Consider the following 15,872-nt stretch of genomic DNA (forward strand, 5'->3'; position numbering starts at 1 on the left):
GGAGAAAAGCACCATGCGTGGGTGTCTGCAGCCTGCAGGGCGTCGCTGCTCTGAGATGCTGGTCACCCTCCATTGGCAGCAACAGTGGCATCCCTGCTGTCACTCGGTAGAGTAGCCCCTCTGGCTGAGGGTGGTTTGTCCTGCCCGCTCTGCACTGTGCTTGTGGGTAAGCAGAGAAGGACTCCTATGAGCAGAGCAAGGTCAGCTGGCCCTTCCCAGTGTTAGCTCCTGGGAACATTCACTACTGGACGCACTTGGAAAAGTTGTTGTGAAGCCCCTTGCCCTGGTAGGCAAAGCCCTAGTGACTGATGGTCTATTTTATGATTCCCAGTTCAATTGTCCCTTTAAATGGTCCCTTCCTATGTTAGCACTGCCCCCAGGTTCTATCTGTTGGGGATGTTTCTGAGTCTCGGTGTCCGGAGTGGAGTTCTTAGCCGTGAAAACACTGTCCCTGACCCAAGCCACTCAAGAGCTGACAGTGAGTCCAGCTGGGGCTGCCAGAATGGGACAGGTCTTTTGGAAGGTGTCCCCATCCCTTCTGCCCTGAGCATCTGAGCTACAAGTCTCTGGAAGGTTCACTTTAGCCAGGGCAGCTTCACACATGGAGGATGCAGTGATATTAAACAGTCAGCCTGCAGACATATCAAGTAAACAAATTATATTTTAAAAGGTATTTTTGGCCAGGCCCTGTGGCTTATGCCTGTAGTCCCAGCACTTTGGAAGGCCAAGGTAGGAGGATCACTTGAGCCCAGGAAGTTGAGGCTGCAGAGAGCTGTGTTTGCATCACTGCATTCCAGCTGGTTGACAGAACAAGACCCTGCCTCAACAATAAAAGATAAAAGGAATGTTGAAAAATACAAACTTAAACATACAAAACTAGTATCTTGATGCCCCCCTGAACTTGAAAATGGGATTGCAGATAAACCCATCCCTGGGAATGTAGGGGGCACCCCATGCCTGGGGCTCTTGCACGCAGGCCGCAAGTGACTGTAGACATCAGGCATACTAAGGCCAGATAATCTGGGAGAGGCTGGAACTTACACAGAAAACACAGTAAAGAGAAAAGGGTTTCTGCCAGATCCTACAAATGTCAAGGATTTGAGGAATTTTGTTGTCCTGAGAATTAGGTTGAGACAGGAAGAGCAACAAGTCCTTTTCGGGCTATTTACAGCTTTGTGCTTGTTCCTGGTCAGATGAGAAATGCTGTGGCAGTAACTCTGGAGGTGCTGTGGCTGCCACGCTTTTGGATGCTGACAGCTGGACATGCAGAAAGGTGTGGAGGGAGAAACAGCCGGCGCCCGTTGACCCTTGCTGAGTAGAGGGGGCCTTTTGCAGGCTGGTTTTATGTCCCTCTGTCCCTTTCACGTGTGAAAAGCAGCAAACGATGTCCTTTCCCCCACTAAAATGTATAAATAGAAGTCCACTTACGGCCTTATCCACATGTCAGGGTTATCTCACTGATTACTCTGTTGACAGTTCCTTAGCCTGGGAAAGCCCTGAGCTTGCTGACAGCTCTTTTCTTTCCCTTGGGTGGGCTGTGCTGAGGAATGATGGGCAGGGAGTGGCTCAAGGGCCACAACTCAGTGTGAGGCCGAGACAGTGGGGTGCACATCCTCTGTGCACCGGCTCTGCCATGGCCCCTCCACTGCCAAGTGGCAGCACAGGTTTCTGCCGAGGAGTCACACTTTAGCTGCAAGGGTTAAGGCAAGGAAGTAAGATTCTCTTTTTTGAGATGTCTTGATATTTAAATATTCTTTCTTGAGGAGTAGAGTAATGCCAGCCTTAGTTTCAGAAATTTGAAAAATACAAATGTACTTCAAAGAATTTTTGCCTTTTCCATTTCTTGAAATTACTTTTGGAATATTATCACGAAAAGTAGTGTTCCCATTTAACTTAGGGCCATTGTAATCATACGCAGTTTATAGATAGTGATGTGATTGTTTATAATCATGCAAGGTCATTTGAAAATACATGTCTTTAAATCACGGAGAAAATTAAAACTGGAGGGAAGATCTTTGAACAGATGTTGCGCAGTCAGCGGCCGACGGGAACACTGGTGCCCAGAGCATTTGTGCCGGGGCACTCAGCTGCATCTGGAGGCTGCACGGCTCTGCATCTCTGAGAAAGGGGTCACCTGCCACATTGTGTTCGCTGACCTGCTGTGAATGAGGAAAAGGGAGTTGATGTTTTGTTTGTCTTGGGACCCACCTCTGGGGATGGTAGGCGCCCTCTGGAGTCACCAAAGCACACTCCTTTCAGGATACAGTCGGTTTCACAGCCCACCGGTTATCCCAAGTTCCTGGGCCCCCCTTTGCCAGGGCACCAAGCCCTCACCTGTCCACCTGGATCTGACCGCCAGGGACACATCCCCCTGTGTGTTTACACTGCCGTGTGCAACTTTCCCACGATCTTTCCAGGGGAAGCGCAGGGAGACAGGGAAGTATTGTCCGCAAGGATGGGCACCTGCATGGGTTTGGCCACCCCCTTTAGGCCTGGTGGCTGCCCCCAAGCATCCTCTTTGGCTCTCCTCAGGGTTCTTTGGAGACAAAATGCCCTTTGCTTTGGAAACAGACATATTCTCCTCACTTAGGTAGCTGTCACCTCCCATTTTTATTTCTCCTTATTTTGCCTGATAAAAATTTTTAGTTCTGTAAACCAACCATCATCAATTTATTAGATTGTTGGTTTTGGTTTTGGATTTTTGTTTTTGTTTTTTCCTGTAACTACAGAAAGACATTTTTCTCTGAATAAACATTTCAACAGAAGTCATTGATTTGCTTTCCTTCTGGAAAATCCATTTTCGATGAATGAACCTCTTTTTGGAAAGCAAGCCTAACAGTTTTTGTTGCATGTTCTTGATTTCTCTCTTTTTCTATCATGGGGAGACACGAGGGCCATGTATTGGTTCACATGTTGCTAGCAGCATTCCCTCCCAGACAGGGACAAATGGGAACTGCTCCACACTTGCTGGTGGTGCCAAGTCTGAGCTTTCTGGCAGCCACGGGGAGAAAATTCCTTTCCTTCACAAACTCTGGCTTTAAATGTGTTTTTATCAAGGAATCCTTTCCTTGTAGTGTCAAAACCAGGGTCGAGCACGAATCAGCTCCAGAATTTGCTTCTGCGTGCCAGTCGGGGCCCATCTGAGATGCGTGCCCATGGCGACAGTTGTTCTTTGTAGACGGAAAGTCTTTTCTGCATTCTTAGATCACTTTGACTCAGAAATGCTTTTGCCTTTAACTTCATTCCTTCCTTCCAAGATGAAACTTTCCTCAAGATTCCAGTCTGGCTGCAGGAGAGGAGGGTAGGGTCTTAGGACGACAGAACTGCCCTGGTGTCAATTCCATAGCATGTTAATCTGTACCATTTTGGCATCAGTTCACACTTTGACCCTGCTGTACATTTGTTCTTCTTGTTTATTCCATGATTTAATAAGGTTAGTTTCCCGTGGCCACCACCATCCTGTGACAGTTTCTGAGGAGGTGCCTGGGAAGGGACGTAGCTGTCATGAAAGGGAGCAGTGCGGCCTCTCCAGGCACACGCTGTTCTAGAGTATGCTGAGTTCTTCCCGCTCCACCTGGAACCACTGTGTTCACACAGTGAGGGAAGTGACTTTTCCCTTTCCGGGGGATGGTGCTGCTATGAAGGATGCTGTGAAGGAGACATGTGCGTACGTGCATGCGTGCGTGTGTACGTGTCCGCAGCGGGTGCTGGAGGATGGAGTGTGTTTTCTTCCCTGCCTTCACATGTAATTCAGTTGACAAGAACTATTCCATGATGTGGTGCATGCAGGCTTCAGCGTGAAAGATGAGTATGTACGTACAGTCTCACTGTGCATCACAGCCCCTCCCACAGTACACAGCACTATCGTTTCTGGCAACCAAGTTTGATGTCATTAGAAAGCTTCCGTCTCGGCCGGGCACGGTGGCTCACGCCTGTAATCCCAGCACTTTGGGAGGCCAAGGCGGGCAGATCACGAGGTCAGGAGATTGAGACTGTCCTGGCTAGCATGGTGAAACCCCGTCTCTACTGAAAATACAGAAAAATTGGCCGGGCATAGTGGCAGGCACCTGTAGTCCCAGCTACTCGGGAGGCTGAGGCAGGAGAAGGGCGTGAACCTGGGAGGCAGAGCTTACAGTGAGCCGAGATCGTGCCACTGCACTCCAGCCTGGGCGACAGAGCGAGACTCTGTCTCAAAAAAAAAAAAAAAAAAAAAAAAAAAGCTTCTATCTCTGTGCCCTCTTTGGTCATCCACCTCTTTCAAGTTCTTTCTCCTTTGTTCCTTGTTATAGTCTTTTCTTTACAAGAATTGAAATTTATTAATTTAAGGGCAAAATCATTTGCTGAGAGTATTATGGACTCATTCCTTAACATCTGGTTGATGCCAAATTCAAAAGAAGTATATAAAAATAAGTATTGACCTGAATTCCTCATGCTGTATATCTTAAGACCTCTTATGAATTCGGTAGTGCATAAAAGAGAGATTTAAATTTAGTTTCCTTCCTGACCTCGTCTCTATTCATAATGTTTAAAGAGTAGAAAGTTGAACAAATCTTGCATTTGTTTGTAAAGCTACCATGAATTTCCCACCTGTGGCATCTCACATGTGATACTTTGCCCCTGCAGAGAGGTGCTTGGAAGACCATGAGCTGGTGGTCCAAGTGGAGAGTACCATGGCCAGTGAGAGTAAATTTCTATTCAGGAAGAATTATGCAAAATACGAGTTCTTTAAAAATCCCATGGTGAGTCTTACATCTTCGGGTTTGGGGTTTGGGACTCTTGACATCTTGAAGTTTATACTTGGGTTTCATAGTATCAGATTAGAAAATGACTGAGAGCCATGACGTAGCATATGGGTTTGAGAGTCAGAGTTGCAATTTAATGAAGCAGTCCTTGCTTGAAACCCAGTCTCGTGCTTCACTAAATGTGCCTGGGACTGGCTGAAGATAGAGGTCTCCTTCTTCAAATAGACACAGTGTAAAAGGGGTTAGTCTCTAAGACAGAAGCTGGGGGAGACTGGGCGTTTTCTGTTATTTTGAAAGTTCTCAGTTACACTGATCAAACACTTAGCAGAAGAAAAAGTCATTATTCTCTGCACATAGCAAATACATTTTGTGATCACACGTGGAAGAATAACTGGAGAAATCAGTGCGATTGGTGGTGTCTTGAGCTGGTCACCTTGATCTCTCTTCCGTTTTCTTTCTTTGGGAAAGAAGGCACTTGTCCTGTGAAAGGCCAGGATAGGGAGGGCACCTCCTGGCTCCTGGGGTACTTACTGTCATCCTGAGTCATGGGGCAGAGCTGTGTCAGCTGGGGAGAAGACCCAGGGTCATTTCTGACTCTGATAATTTAGCTGCTTTTTTATTCCAGAGTAAGAAATTTGAAGACTGTTTTTGGGGAACGCAGCAGAAAAAGGCTTTTCTCGTGACTGGGCTCACCTTTTAGTTTCAGGAATTCTTTATCTCGCTCTGTGCACTTGTGCCACTGGGCTGGGATGCTGGCATCGCTCTTTGCCATGGAACATGCTGTGAGACATGCATCCCTTAGTAAACATAGGTAGTATTCCATACTCGTAACCAACATTTCAGGAAATGAAATACAACCTTTTGAAGGAGCTGTTTCTTCTGTGTGGTAGGAGAATAAAAAGGACTGCCATTTTAAATACAGTTGTACATAATTATATTGGTAGGAATAGTTTTAAAATTGACATATCTATATGACATACCTTCCCTCACTTTGAAGCTAACCTTTCACGTATTTGTTTTTTCCCATTTTCTTAGAATTTCTTCCCAGAACAGATGGTTACTTGGTGCCAGCAGTCAAATGGCAGTCAAACCCAGCTTTTGCAGGTACTGGGCCAAAATAGACCTCTGCTGAAATAGACTTTCTAAATAGAAATCCTCTTGGAACTGAAGGGCAACTTTGTAAAAAACCTGAAGAGATTGCATTTTTCATCATTTATAACCTTGGCTCTTAAGGGGGTTTAGAGTAACCAGAAATTTAGAAAGTTTACTTGGAAAATCTGTGTGTAGCTGGATTCCTTCTAAACCAAACAGGCACTTACACACAGAATGCCCTTGCTCTGACTTAGAAAAGTCCAGTGATGCCACTGCTGAGTGTGGGCCGTGGGGTGCATGGAGAAACCCCATTTTCAGGGCTCCCCGGCTCCTTTCTGAGCAGGCGTCCCAGGTCAGGCCACCGCCCAGCTGCTTGGAAATCTCTGCAGAAGCGCTGAGTCTATAGTAAAAGATGATCGGGTTACCACAACAGACTTTTACAAGTAACTTGCCATACATTACAAATAAAGAAACCTGCTTTAATTGTCCTAAAGTCTGTTCTAAGAAAACGTGGTCTCTCCCCACCTCCTCTTCCAGTGGAGGGAGCCACCAAGGCCTCTGTGCCCAGCTGTCACACACGCTCCTCCAGGGAAGCTGAGAGTGGGGAATGGGAATGTTACAGCTACTCCCTAAAAATGTGCCTGTGTACATGTCAAAAGTGAGAGAATGAACCATTTCCTAAGGCCACCAACAATATCCAGTGACATAATACATGTAAGAGAAACTACTAAAATTTAGTTAGAATTCTGCTCGTAAGCCCTTCTTTTGCTATGTTGTTATCACCAAATTTGTTTCAGCATCTAAAAGATAAGAGCTTCAGAGCTCTGTTCTGGTGGTGTCTTCAGAAGCCCTTCTGACCATAGCATGTGTCTGCTCTGGTGAGAGGTGTCAGCGCTAAGGTACCACCTATACACAGTGAACAGTGAAATGGCACATTCTGTTTTAGCTTGCCTTGACTTTGGGAGGACTCATGTGCTTTGTGAAGATGTACCGTGATCTCTTGAGACTCAGGAAGGACTGACCCAGGGGCACTAGGGCTCTGTCTGATGTGCCTTTCCCACCTGGGGGAAAAGAGCTTTGTCCCCTCCCAGTCTAGTAGCAGGACCTGCCAACGTCACCTCCTCAACTTTGCTCCGTGACCTGGCCCTCAGCCTGTCTTCCCTTTGATGAAAAGCATAGTTTCTTCTCTTTTTTTTTGTTTTTTTGTTTTTTTTTTGTTTTTGTTTTTTTAAATGCTTTATTCTTAAGGCTACCTGTGGGAAGAGTTAGCTGGAACAGGGGACATCACCAGGATGTCTTGCACCTGGGTGCATCACTTGCAGACAAATGACACCTTTTATGTGACCCTTGACTGGAGGGGTGCCTGGGTAGAAGTGGCCACTACATGCTCACTCTCAGTCCCCAGAGCCCCAATCACTCAGTCGTGGCACTTGCTCTTGCCCTCAGTCTGATATCAGACTGGATCCTTCAGCGCACTCTCTTATAGGGAAATTCGTGACTCGTGTTATCACCAGTGTTAGAAAGGTCCATTTGCTTGCGTGTGTTTAAATACAAATTATGTTCTATGCAACACCAATTGAGATGGGATTTTAAGACTTTGGAAAGGAGAACACTCTCAGTTTGATCAAAAAAAGGAGTCTTTTAATAATTCAGAAAATGTCAGTTATGCTAATAACATGTCTGCTTTAATTATTTTAGATTAGCATTATGTAATTTTTAAAATTTGTTCTTCAACAGAATTTTCTGAACTCCAGTAGCTGTCCTGAAATTCAAGGGTTTTTGCATGTGAAAGAGCTGGGAAAGAAATCATGGAAAAAGCTGTATGTGTGTTTACGGAGATCTGGCCTTTATTGCTCCACCAAGGGAACTTCAAAGGTGAGCTTTAAAACCTGCCACCAGCAGCCCTGATTCTGCCCCAGTCACTGCCCGCGGGAGTCCTCAGAGTGAACCTGGGCTTCATTTTTACATGAACCTTAGACTCCTCCAAGCTCAGGACAACTTCTTAATAAGCTAATTGTGCAACAGGTAAACTTGGAGTCACAGGTTTCCTGGTCTCCCTCAGAAACTAGGTAATAAATAATACATACCTAAGAACCCCACCTGCCCAGCCCCACCCCCACTGTGGGTTGGTAGCAGACCCCCCTGGCTGCCCTATCACTTCAGAGACTGGCCTAGTTCTCATAAGTTGGGATTTTAAGCTAGCTATAAAGATGTTTGATAGATTATTGCCACCCTAATGCCAGTGTAACTTTATGTATCAGCTGTTTTATGAAATAAATTGCAGGTTTGCATGTATCCTCAGTGAGAAGAAGGTGGGAGATGGAAAACAGCTGCAGGCCCTCAAAAGACAGCTGGTAGCATTGAGGGCTTAGGCCTCCTTCGCTCCCATGTACACTCTTGCCTGCTCTCTTCTCGTGCTGTCCACATACATCCTGTGGCAGGAGCCATGTCCATTCAACGTGGCTGAGCACTTACCATCTGAGGGCTACGGTCTCTTTCACTCTGGCCAGCAAAGGGGAAAGGGAGCTGGGGGGACCCTGGCATAGGTGTTGAGCATCAGGCCAACTCTGGGAAGTCAGCAGCTGCGGGCGCATGGGCCAGAAAGAAGGGGGGTCATCTGCAGAGAGGGGCTTTGGTCTGACACAGGGCATGGTAGTGTCCTGACCTCCCAGCTGTGCTGTGTGGCCCACTCAGCATCCTCGTGTGTGCTGAAGTCGGGAGATTATTTCCTAGAGCAGGAAACAGAGCTGGGCTGGAGAGTTGAGGAGGAGAAGGGTGGGACAAGCTACCAGTGGGAAAACCCAGGGTATGGTTGGACTCTGGATGCACAGCAAACCAAAGGCAGATAGGCCCTGTGCTCTTAACTCTGACTTTGAGTTACAGATTTTCTTCTGCTTTTTATCTTGAATATCTGGTCATGGGGCTTTGATTTGGCAGAAGTATCAAATACGTTCCAACAGTCTTGTGTGTCTGAGAATTGGGGAAGTGGGTGTTTTGGGTGAGACTGGGTGAATTTGGTTTTAGTTTAGCACTTATTACACCTCATGTAATAATCATATGTAATATGTAAAGTGTCATCGGGGAAAGTGCTTATAAGTGTGCAGAGACTGCCCTCTGTCTACCGGAGGTGAACACATTTGCCCTTTGCTGGGCTTGAGACTTTAACCTGGCCATTGTTGTCACAGGAACCCAGACACCTGCAGCTGCTGGCCGACCTGGAGGACAGCAACATCTTCTCCCTGATCGCCGGCAGGAAGCAGTACAGCGCCCCTACAGACCATGGGCTCTGCATAAAGGTACCCCTGAGCTGTCCACAGACGGCACGCATGCTCAGCAGCCCACCGGAAACTGACTACTTCTCTTGCCCAGCACTTGATTGTTGCTTCTGTTGTCATCAACAGAAACATAGTTTCACACTGGATTTCTCCATTCCTGTAAAAACATCTTTTGTACACTTGCTGCTGTCAGTCCTTGAGTAGCTCAGAAGTTCAAGGACAAGCAAACAGGGATATACAGTGTGGCCAGTGGGCTCAGTGTTTTAGGGAGGGTGGCTTTTGGCTTCAAAGAGTGGGCTGTGGCTGTAGCCCAGTACTAGTAGCTGGAAGGGGAGGCAGGGCAAGGGAGGGGACCCCAAGCCTGTCACCTGGGTTGCCTGCATGGTACTGAGTGAGCTGATGGCTTCTGTGTGGGCCTCTGGCCGTGGGGACAGTCAGATAGGAATGGACACAATGCTGCCCACCCTCTGCATGCGCACACACATGTGCACACACATCTACATGCACATACCACACGTGCATACATACATGTATAGATATACACCTGTGTGCATACACATTATCCACACACGTACATAGACACACATACACATGTGCACACACCTGTGGGCAGAGCCCACTCCTCTTCCCCTGATGAGGTTGTGATGGTATTAATAATCATAATGGTAGATGATATTTACTGAATGCTTACTGTGCATGAGATGTTCCAGTAACAGTTTTACATCCATTACCTTGTTTAATCTTCATAGCCCCTTGTGGGATAGGAAGTTGGCCACATTGCCCACATCCAGTAGCCAGTGAAGAGTTGTGCTTGGAGTTTGCACCGTAGGCTGACTTACGAGCCATAGCCCAAGCCGCATCCCAAGAACACAGAACACAGGGAGCCCCTCCTTAGGAGAAAATTTCTTTCCAAAATATCACTTCATACCTTGCTCAGGGAATACTCTTTCCGTTGTAAGTAATAGGCGTCTAATTCACACCAGCTAGAGGCCCAAGGCAGCCTCAGGCGGGGCTGGAGGTGTGAGCAGCAGCTGGCACGCTCCCTTCCCACCAGCCCACACCAGCCATGCTTGCATGTCTGCAGACGCAGTCTCTGCTTGCTTCTCTCATAGCACCAGCCGAGCACAGGGTAGTCACACCTGTCCCTCAGCCCCTCTAGATTCTTGAGAGGGAGAGCTGGGGCCGTGTCCAGCATTGTTTCTCGAGTCTGAGGTCAGGGGGTTCCTGTGGAGATGCAGGTCAGTTTATCCCTGCAACAATTCTCCTCCCTCACCAAAGGGCCCTGCCTCAGGAGGGGCACCTGTCTTCTCCCCATGGTGCCTGCACCTGCCTCGGGGTGCCTTCTTCCCCTTCTGTCTCCTTCTCCAGAGCCAACATCAGTCTCCCTCTCTGGACCTTCTACTTGGGGTCTGATCTTTGGACTGCTCAGACATCAGAATCCCTGAGCTCCTCAGGGGTTTCCCCTCTTGGCTACGCTCTGCAGCCGCCCCTCCTCTCAGTGGCCTGGGGGCAACTTTAAGATCTCTCCTTCTGTAAGTCAGAAGGCAGGTTCTCCTCCCATAGAATCCAGTCCCCCGACAGAGAGGCCTCTTCCTCTTTGTCCTGTTGTGCTAACCACGTTACGTTGTCTTGTGCTAGTTTGTTTTTCTGTCTTCTCTGAAGTTCCCGAAGGATGCCTTATTGTTTAGCTAAGTGGTACACAACCTGGGGCCAGTCCATGATAGGCACTTAATAAAGGCTTGTCAGGAAGGTGGATGAATGAACACTTAACACACAGGTGTGTGTGCATCTGCTGTGCTCCTTGCTAGGGGGATCTCCAGCTGGTTGTTTCTGGTTGGTGTCAGATGCAGCCCTGCCTTGACAGAAGCTGTTTCTGACTCCCTGTGTAACACTAACAGAACTTTCTTTTACCTCCTGTAGCCAAACAAAGTCAGGAATGAAACTAAAGAGCTGAGGTTGCTCTGTGCAGAGGATGAGCAAACCAGGACGTGCTGGATGACAGCGTTCAGACTCCTGAAGGTATGTGACATCTTGCAGTTTGTGTTGAGTGCATATCTCTTCATGAAAAATTGGCCTCTGGACCTGCCAGAATAGACAAAGTCAGAAGGCAGGTTCTCCTCCCATAAAATCCAGTCCCTCGACAGAGTTAGAGGCCTCTTCCTCTTTGTCCTGTTGTGCTAACCACGTTACGTTGTCTTGTGCTAGTTTGTTTTTCTGTCTCCTCTGAAGTCCCCAAAGGATGGCTTATTATTCAGCTAAGTGGTACACAGCCTGGGGCCAGTCCATGATAGGCACAATACTTCGTCTGTTCTGGCAGGAAAATGCTCGTAACTTTTCTGCTGTTTTGTCACAATATTTTATTTATCAGATGTAGTTAAGCATCTTTCTAAACAAGGTCTCAAGAGCTTTTACCAGAGGACCTAATATTAAACAGGTTACAGCTAGATTTTCCAGACTCAGTACTTACTGACATTTTGGGTGGAATAATTCTTTGTTGGAGGTCTGGGGGACATCCAAGCATTGCAGGCCACTTAGCTGTGTGGCCTACCTGGTCTCTGCCTGCTAGATGCCAGTCTCACGCCTGGCCAGTTGAGACGACCAAAAATGTCTCTAAATGTTGCCAAATGTGCCCTGGAGCCAGAGGGTGGGGAATTGCCCCTGGTTGAGACCACTAGATTAGAAGAATAGGATTTGAAAAATCAGGACCAGGGAGAAAGGAAATAGTACATGAGGTGTTAATTATTTTCACGACTGAACCAACTCTCAGGTTCCCAAAAAGCCAGGGCCATGAAGTAAACATGATGAATTACACAGCTCACTGTAGCTCCTCAGCGGAGATAGTACCTCCTGACTGTAAGTTCTAAAGGAAATTTATCATGTGGAACTGCATATGGAGTAATGCCCTTGACAGCAATTTCATGCTAATTGCCAGAGTGATTTCATATGACTGTTTGTTGTAATCACTTTGGATTTCCCACAGTGTTCCTGTGCACACATACCATATCCCACATGTCTGGAATTAAGTCTGCAGAGTCCTTGTGAGTTGCAAGTTAGCTGACCCAGATGAGCTTGGCTAAAGTCCAGGGGTCTCCATAGGAGATGTTCATTTGGAGCCGATGGATATGATGGTCTAGGGATTTCTTTACAAAAACTCCCAGCCTTCATTGAACTGTAGTGGCCTTTTATCTGGTCCAGAGACTCAAGGTGGAGTCAATTAAGCAGGTGGAGGAGCCAAAGGAAGCATAGCCCAAAACTTTCCTGGAGGTGCTGCAGATCCAATTCTGAATGTAGTCCTGTTGTGGCCATTTGTCAGGTAGCACTTTGCACCCAGTAATCCACAGATTCCAGAGACATTAAGGATATATCCTAGTGCCATTTTATAGGAGGCTGGGGCCCAGACCAAAAGCTCCATAGATTGGCTTCCTGTATCTCTCTCCCAGAACCTTATTTTATGTTTCCACTGATAACAAAAAGAATTATGAAAACCAAAATTTTATGAATTCATAATGGAAGAGGAAATGTCCATGTTAATACATCATAGATCCTAGACCACTCCTGTTATAAGCCAGTTTTCAGTGTGTAAGGGTCACCAGTGGGAACTGGTCACACAGGTGACATAACATCCATCGAGGGTAGTCTTCTGCATGGACCTCCAGAAGGAATGAGATTGCTCTTCGTGTCCTGTTGTGGAAAAATTATTAACAATTAAAAAGCAAAATACAGAACAGTATATAGAGAGAGTGCTACATTTGTGTGAAGGGAACAGGAAAAATTAGAATATTTGTATTTGATGGTATGCTCGTGAACATTCTGTGAGACTGCAGGAGAGAAGAAAGAGGTTGCTTAGTAGGGAGAGGAGATAGGAGAGGCAGCTGTGCAGACAGGGGGCAGCGGCCACGGGTGATCTTTTAAAGGTGTCTGTATATAGTTGAAATTTTAATCTGCAAATGAATAATCTGTTTTGGAAAAGGCAAAAAAAAAAAAAGGAAATGAAAAAGGAAAGTGGTAGTATACTCCAGGAAGCTATGAATTCTATTACTTTGGGTAATACATAATAAATCCAGGTAGTAGGTTCTTAACCACTGTTTCTTGGGTGTCTCTCCTTTGTTGCACTAACATAACGAGCCACAGGAAAGGATGTGGGCAGAGTGACTAATGCAAAACCAACTGACTTTATTGTTGTCAGTGTTAACAATAATGTGTTACATAATATTAAGATTTTTTTTGAGCATTTGCTATGGGCCAAGCATTCTTTATCACTTTACTGTTTGTGACAGCTCAGTGACATGCATATTATCATCATCATTATGTGGATGACAAAACTGAGGCCCAAGCTGTGGCTGCTGCGATGTGGCAGAGCCGGGTCAGAGCCCTGACATTCTGGCCCCAGAACCCCTTTCCTCACTACCATGCTTTGCTGCCCTCCCTAGAGCCGCCTGGAAGCTGCAGTCAATTCTGAATGCATTCCTTTTGTCCCTGCCACTTTGCAGGGAAGCACTTTGCGTCCAGTGATACACAGATTCTAGAGACATTAAGGATACATCTTAGTACTATTCTTATAGGAGGCTGGGGAGCCAGACCTGACAGGAAGATAGCAGTGACGGCCTCGGGGCCAATCTCAAGTGGAGTGCAAGTGACATGTTTCTGCCTCAAACAGCCATAGGATTGTAATGCAATCGAAATGCCATTTCGGTCTTGTCGGCACTGATTCATTACCCACTATACAGAAATGATACCTGGATAGAGTTAGGGACAGTGGAGAGGCAACTCTTTATGACTCCAGGGTCTCCATGTTGACACTCGTTCTAAAACAAGGCATCCCGTGTATGTGCTCTGCCTTCCTCCAGAAGAGGACACAGGACACCGGATCCCCTTCTAGAGGATAAGAGGGTCTGAGGGCTGAAGCTGACAGGGCCCTTTTACCATTTACTACAAACAGCATCTTCATATCAACCGCGGAAAGGCAGAGCTGGGTTGTTATTTTGAATTAACCTAGGACCTTCTTACATCTTTACCCACACAGATACACTTTCTTGAAAAAAATAAATAAATCTTATAGCTTGGCTCTACATAGGAGAAAGCTGGCCTAGCTATACTTAGCTTTTCAGAAAGATGCTCTTAGTAGATAGCACCAGCAGATCATCTTTTGTCTCATTCCTTCCTGTTACATTGTTTGTTAGGTAATTTCTTGGATGCTATAGGAGCTATGCAAATAGCATTAAAACTTTGAAACAATTATTTATTACCATCTTTTCTCCTTCCTCTGTCTTCTAGAAGTCTCTTAATCTGCTGTAGAAATTCATCCCCAAGAGGGAGGTCTTGCCTCATCCACGCAAGAGTCCCTAGTAGTGGTTGCTTTGGCTTTACATGACCTGACATGGAAAAGGCAATAAACGCAGCATTAAAACTTTGCAACAATTATTTATTGCCATTTAATCTTTTCTGTCTACACACACCCATAGATGTAGATGTATACATGCAAACATGAATAAAATAAAATGTGTATGTTAATTAGGTGCCCAAAATTGAGAATATTTGTATCTTCGTGGTATGTCAATTCTAAGACATGAAATATACTTTTCTATCTCTAGCAGTGCTCCTTGCCCCCGAGTCTAATCTGGTTCATATTAATTTATTTAACGCTTTTTACCTCAGCTTTGCTTCATTACATAGTTTTTCTTGGACTGTCTTTTTTCTACCTTTCTGGGTCCTTATGTTTAAGGAATATCTCTTATATTTATTAGTGTGATCATCATATTTGTATTTGAACCTGCCATTTGCAGTTTTTTCCTGGTTGTCCCACCTCTCCTGTATTCCTTTTCTCTGAATTTTTTAGATTTATTAAGTATATTTATGGTTTTCCCTCTATTAACCCAATACTTATATGTACATTTACTATTTTCTCGTGATTACCCTAGATATCACACTTTTTTTTTTTTTTTTTTGAGTCAGGATCTCACCCTGCCCCCCAAGCTGGAGTACAGTGGCATGAGCTCATCTCACTGTAGCCTCAACCTCCCGGGCTCAAACCATCCTCCCGCCTCAGCCTCCTGAATAGCTGGGACTACAGGCATGCACTACCGTGCCTGGCGAATTTTTGTATTTTTTATAGAGACAGGGTTTTGCCATGTTGCCTAGGCTGGTCACAAATTCCTGGCAATCTGCCTGCCTTGGCCTCCCAAAGTACTGGGATTACGGGCATGAGCCACCGCACCCAGCCTAACATGCACCTTGAACTTATGAAAATCTTTTACCATGCAGTACGTTTACTGACTGCTTTCAGGCAGGCATGCGGACCTTTCGTTCCATTTGCTCCATTGTCCCTTTTGAAGGATTCTTGTATATATAAAACCTCTTAAGACATAATGTTGTTACTGTTTTATATACTCAATTTTAATTTTAATCACTTACATCTTTGCACTTTAATCTTTCCTGAATTCACATTCTTCCCTCTGGGGTAGGAGACCTCAACTTAGCAGTTCTTTTCATGTGGGCCTAAGAAGTTTTCTCAGTTTTTGTTCACTTTCATTCTTGAAGGAACATTTCACTGGTTATAGGATACAAGGTTAGCGGTTATTCTCTTCTGCATCTTCCCACTGCATTGTCTTCTGAATCTTATAATTTATGTAAAAACATTAGCTGTCTGTCTTCCCATTGCTTCTGTGAAAATAATGCATGTTTTCCTCTGGTTGTTTTTGACATTTTCTTTGTGTCTGTTTCTCAGCAATCTTTCCACGATATGCTTGGAGTGGGCTTATTTATC

General features: G+C 45.7%; 1 protein-coding gene across 4 annotated transcripts in view; it reads left to right on the top strand.

The window, feature by feature from the left end:
* The window catches only part of GRB10 (growth factor receptor-bound protein 10), a 189,863-nt gene that overhangs the window by 156,023 nt on the left and 17,968 nt on the right, over positions 1-15,872 (top strand). For all 4 annotated transcript variants that reach the window (XM_011947528.1, XM_011947529.1, XM_011947530.1 and 1 more), the window contains 5 exons: positions 4,624-4,739; positions 5,778-5,846; positions 7,572-7,709; positions 9,020-9,130; positions 11,030-11,128. In XM_011947528.1, the coding sequence (XP_011802918.1) occupies positions 4,624-4,739; positions 5,778-5,846; positions 7,572-7,709; positions 9,020-9,130; positions 11,030-11,128 (533 nt within the window). The remainder of the gene's footprint in view (positions 1-4,623; positions 4,740-5,777; positions 5,847-7,571; positions 7,710-9,019; positions 9,131-11,029; positions 11,129-15,872) is intronic.

Source organism: Colobus angolensis, unplaced genomic scaffold (assembly GCF_000951035.1).
Source record: "Colobus angolensis palliatus isolate OR3802 unplaced genomic scaffold, Cang.pa_1.0 Scaffold268, whole genome shotgun sequence".
Taxonomy (NCBI): Eukaryota; Metazoa; Chordata; class Mammalia; order Primates; family Cercopithecidae; genus Colobus; species Colobus angolensis.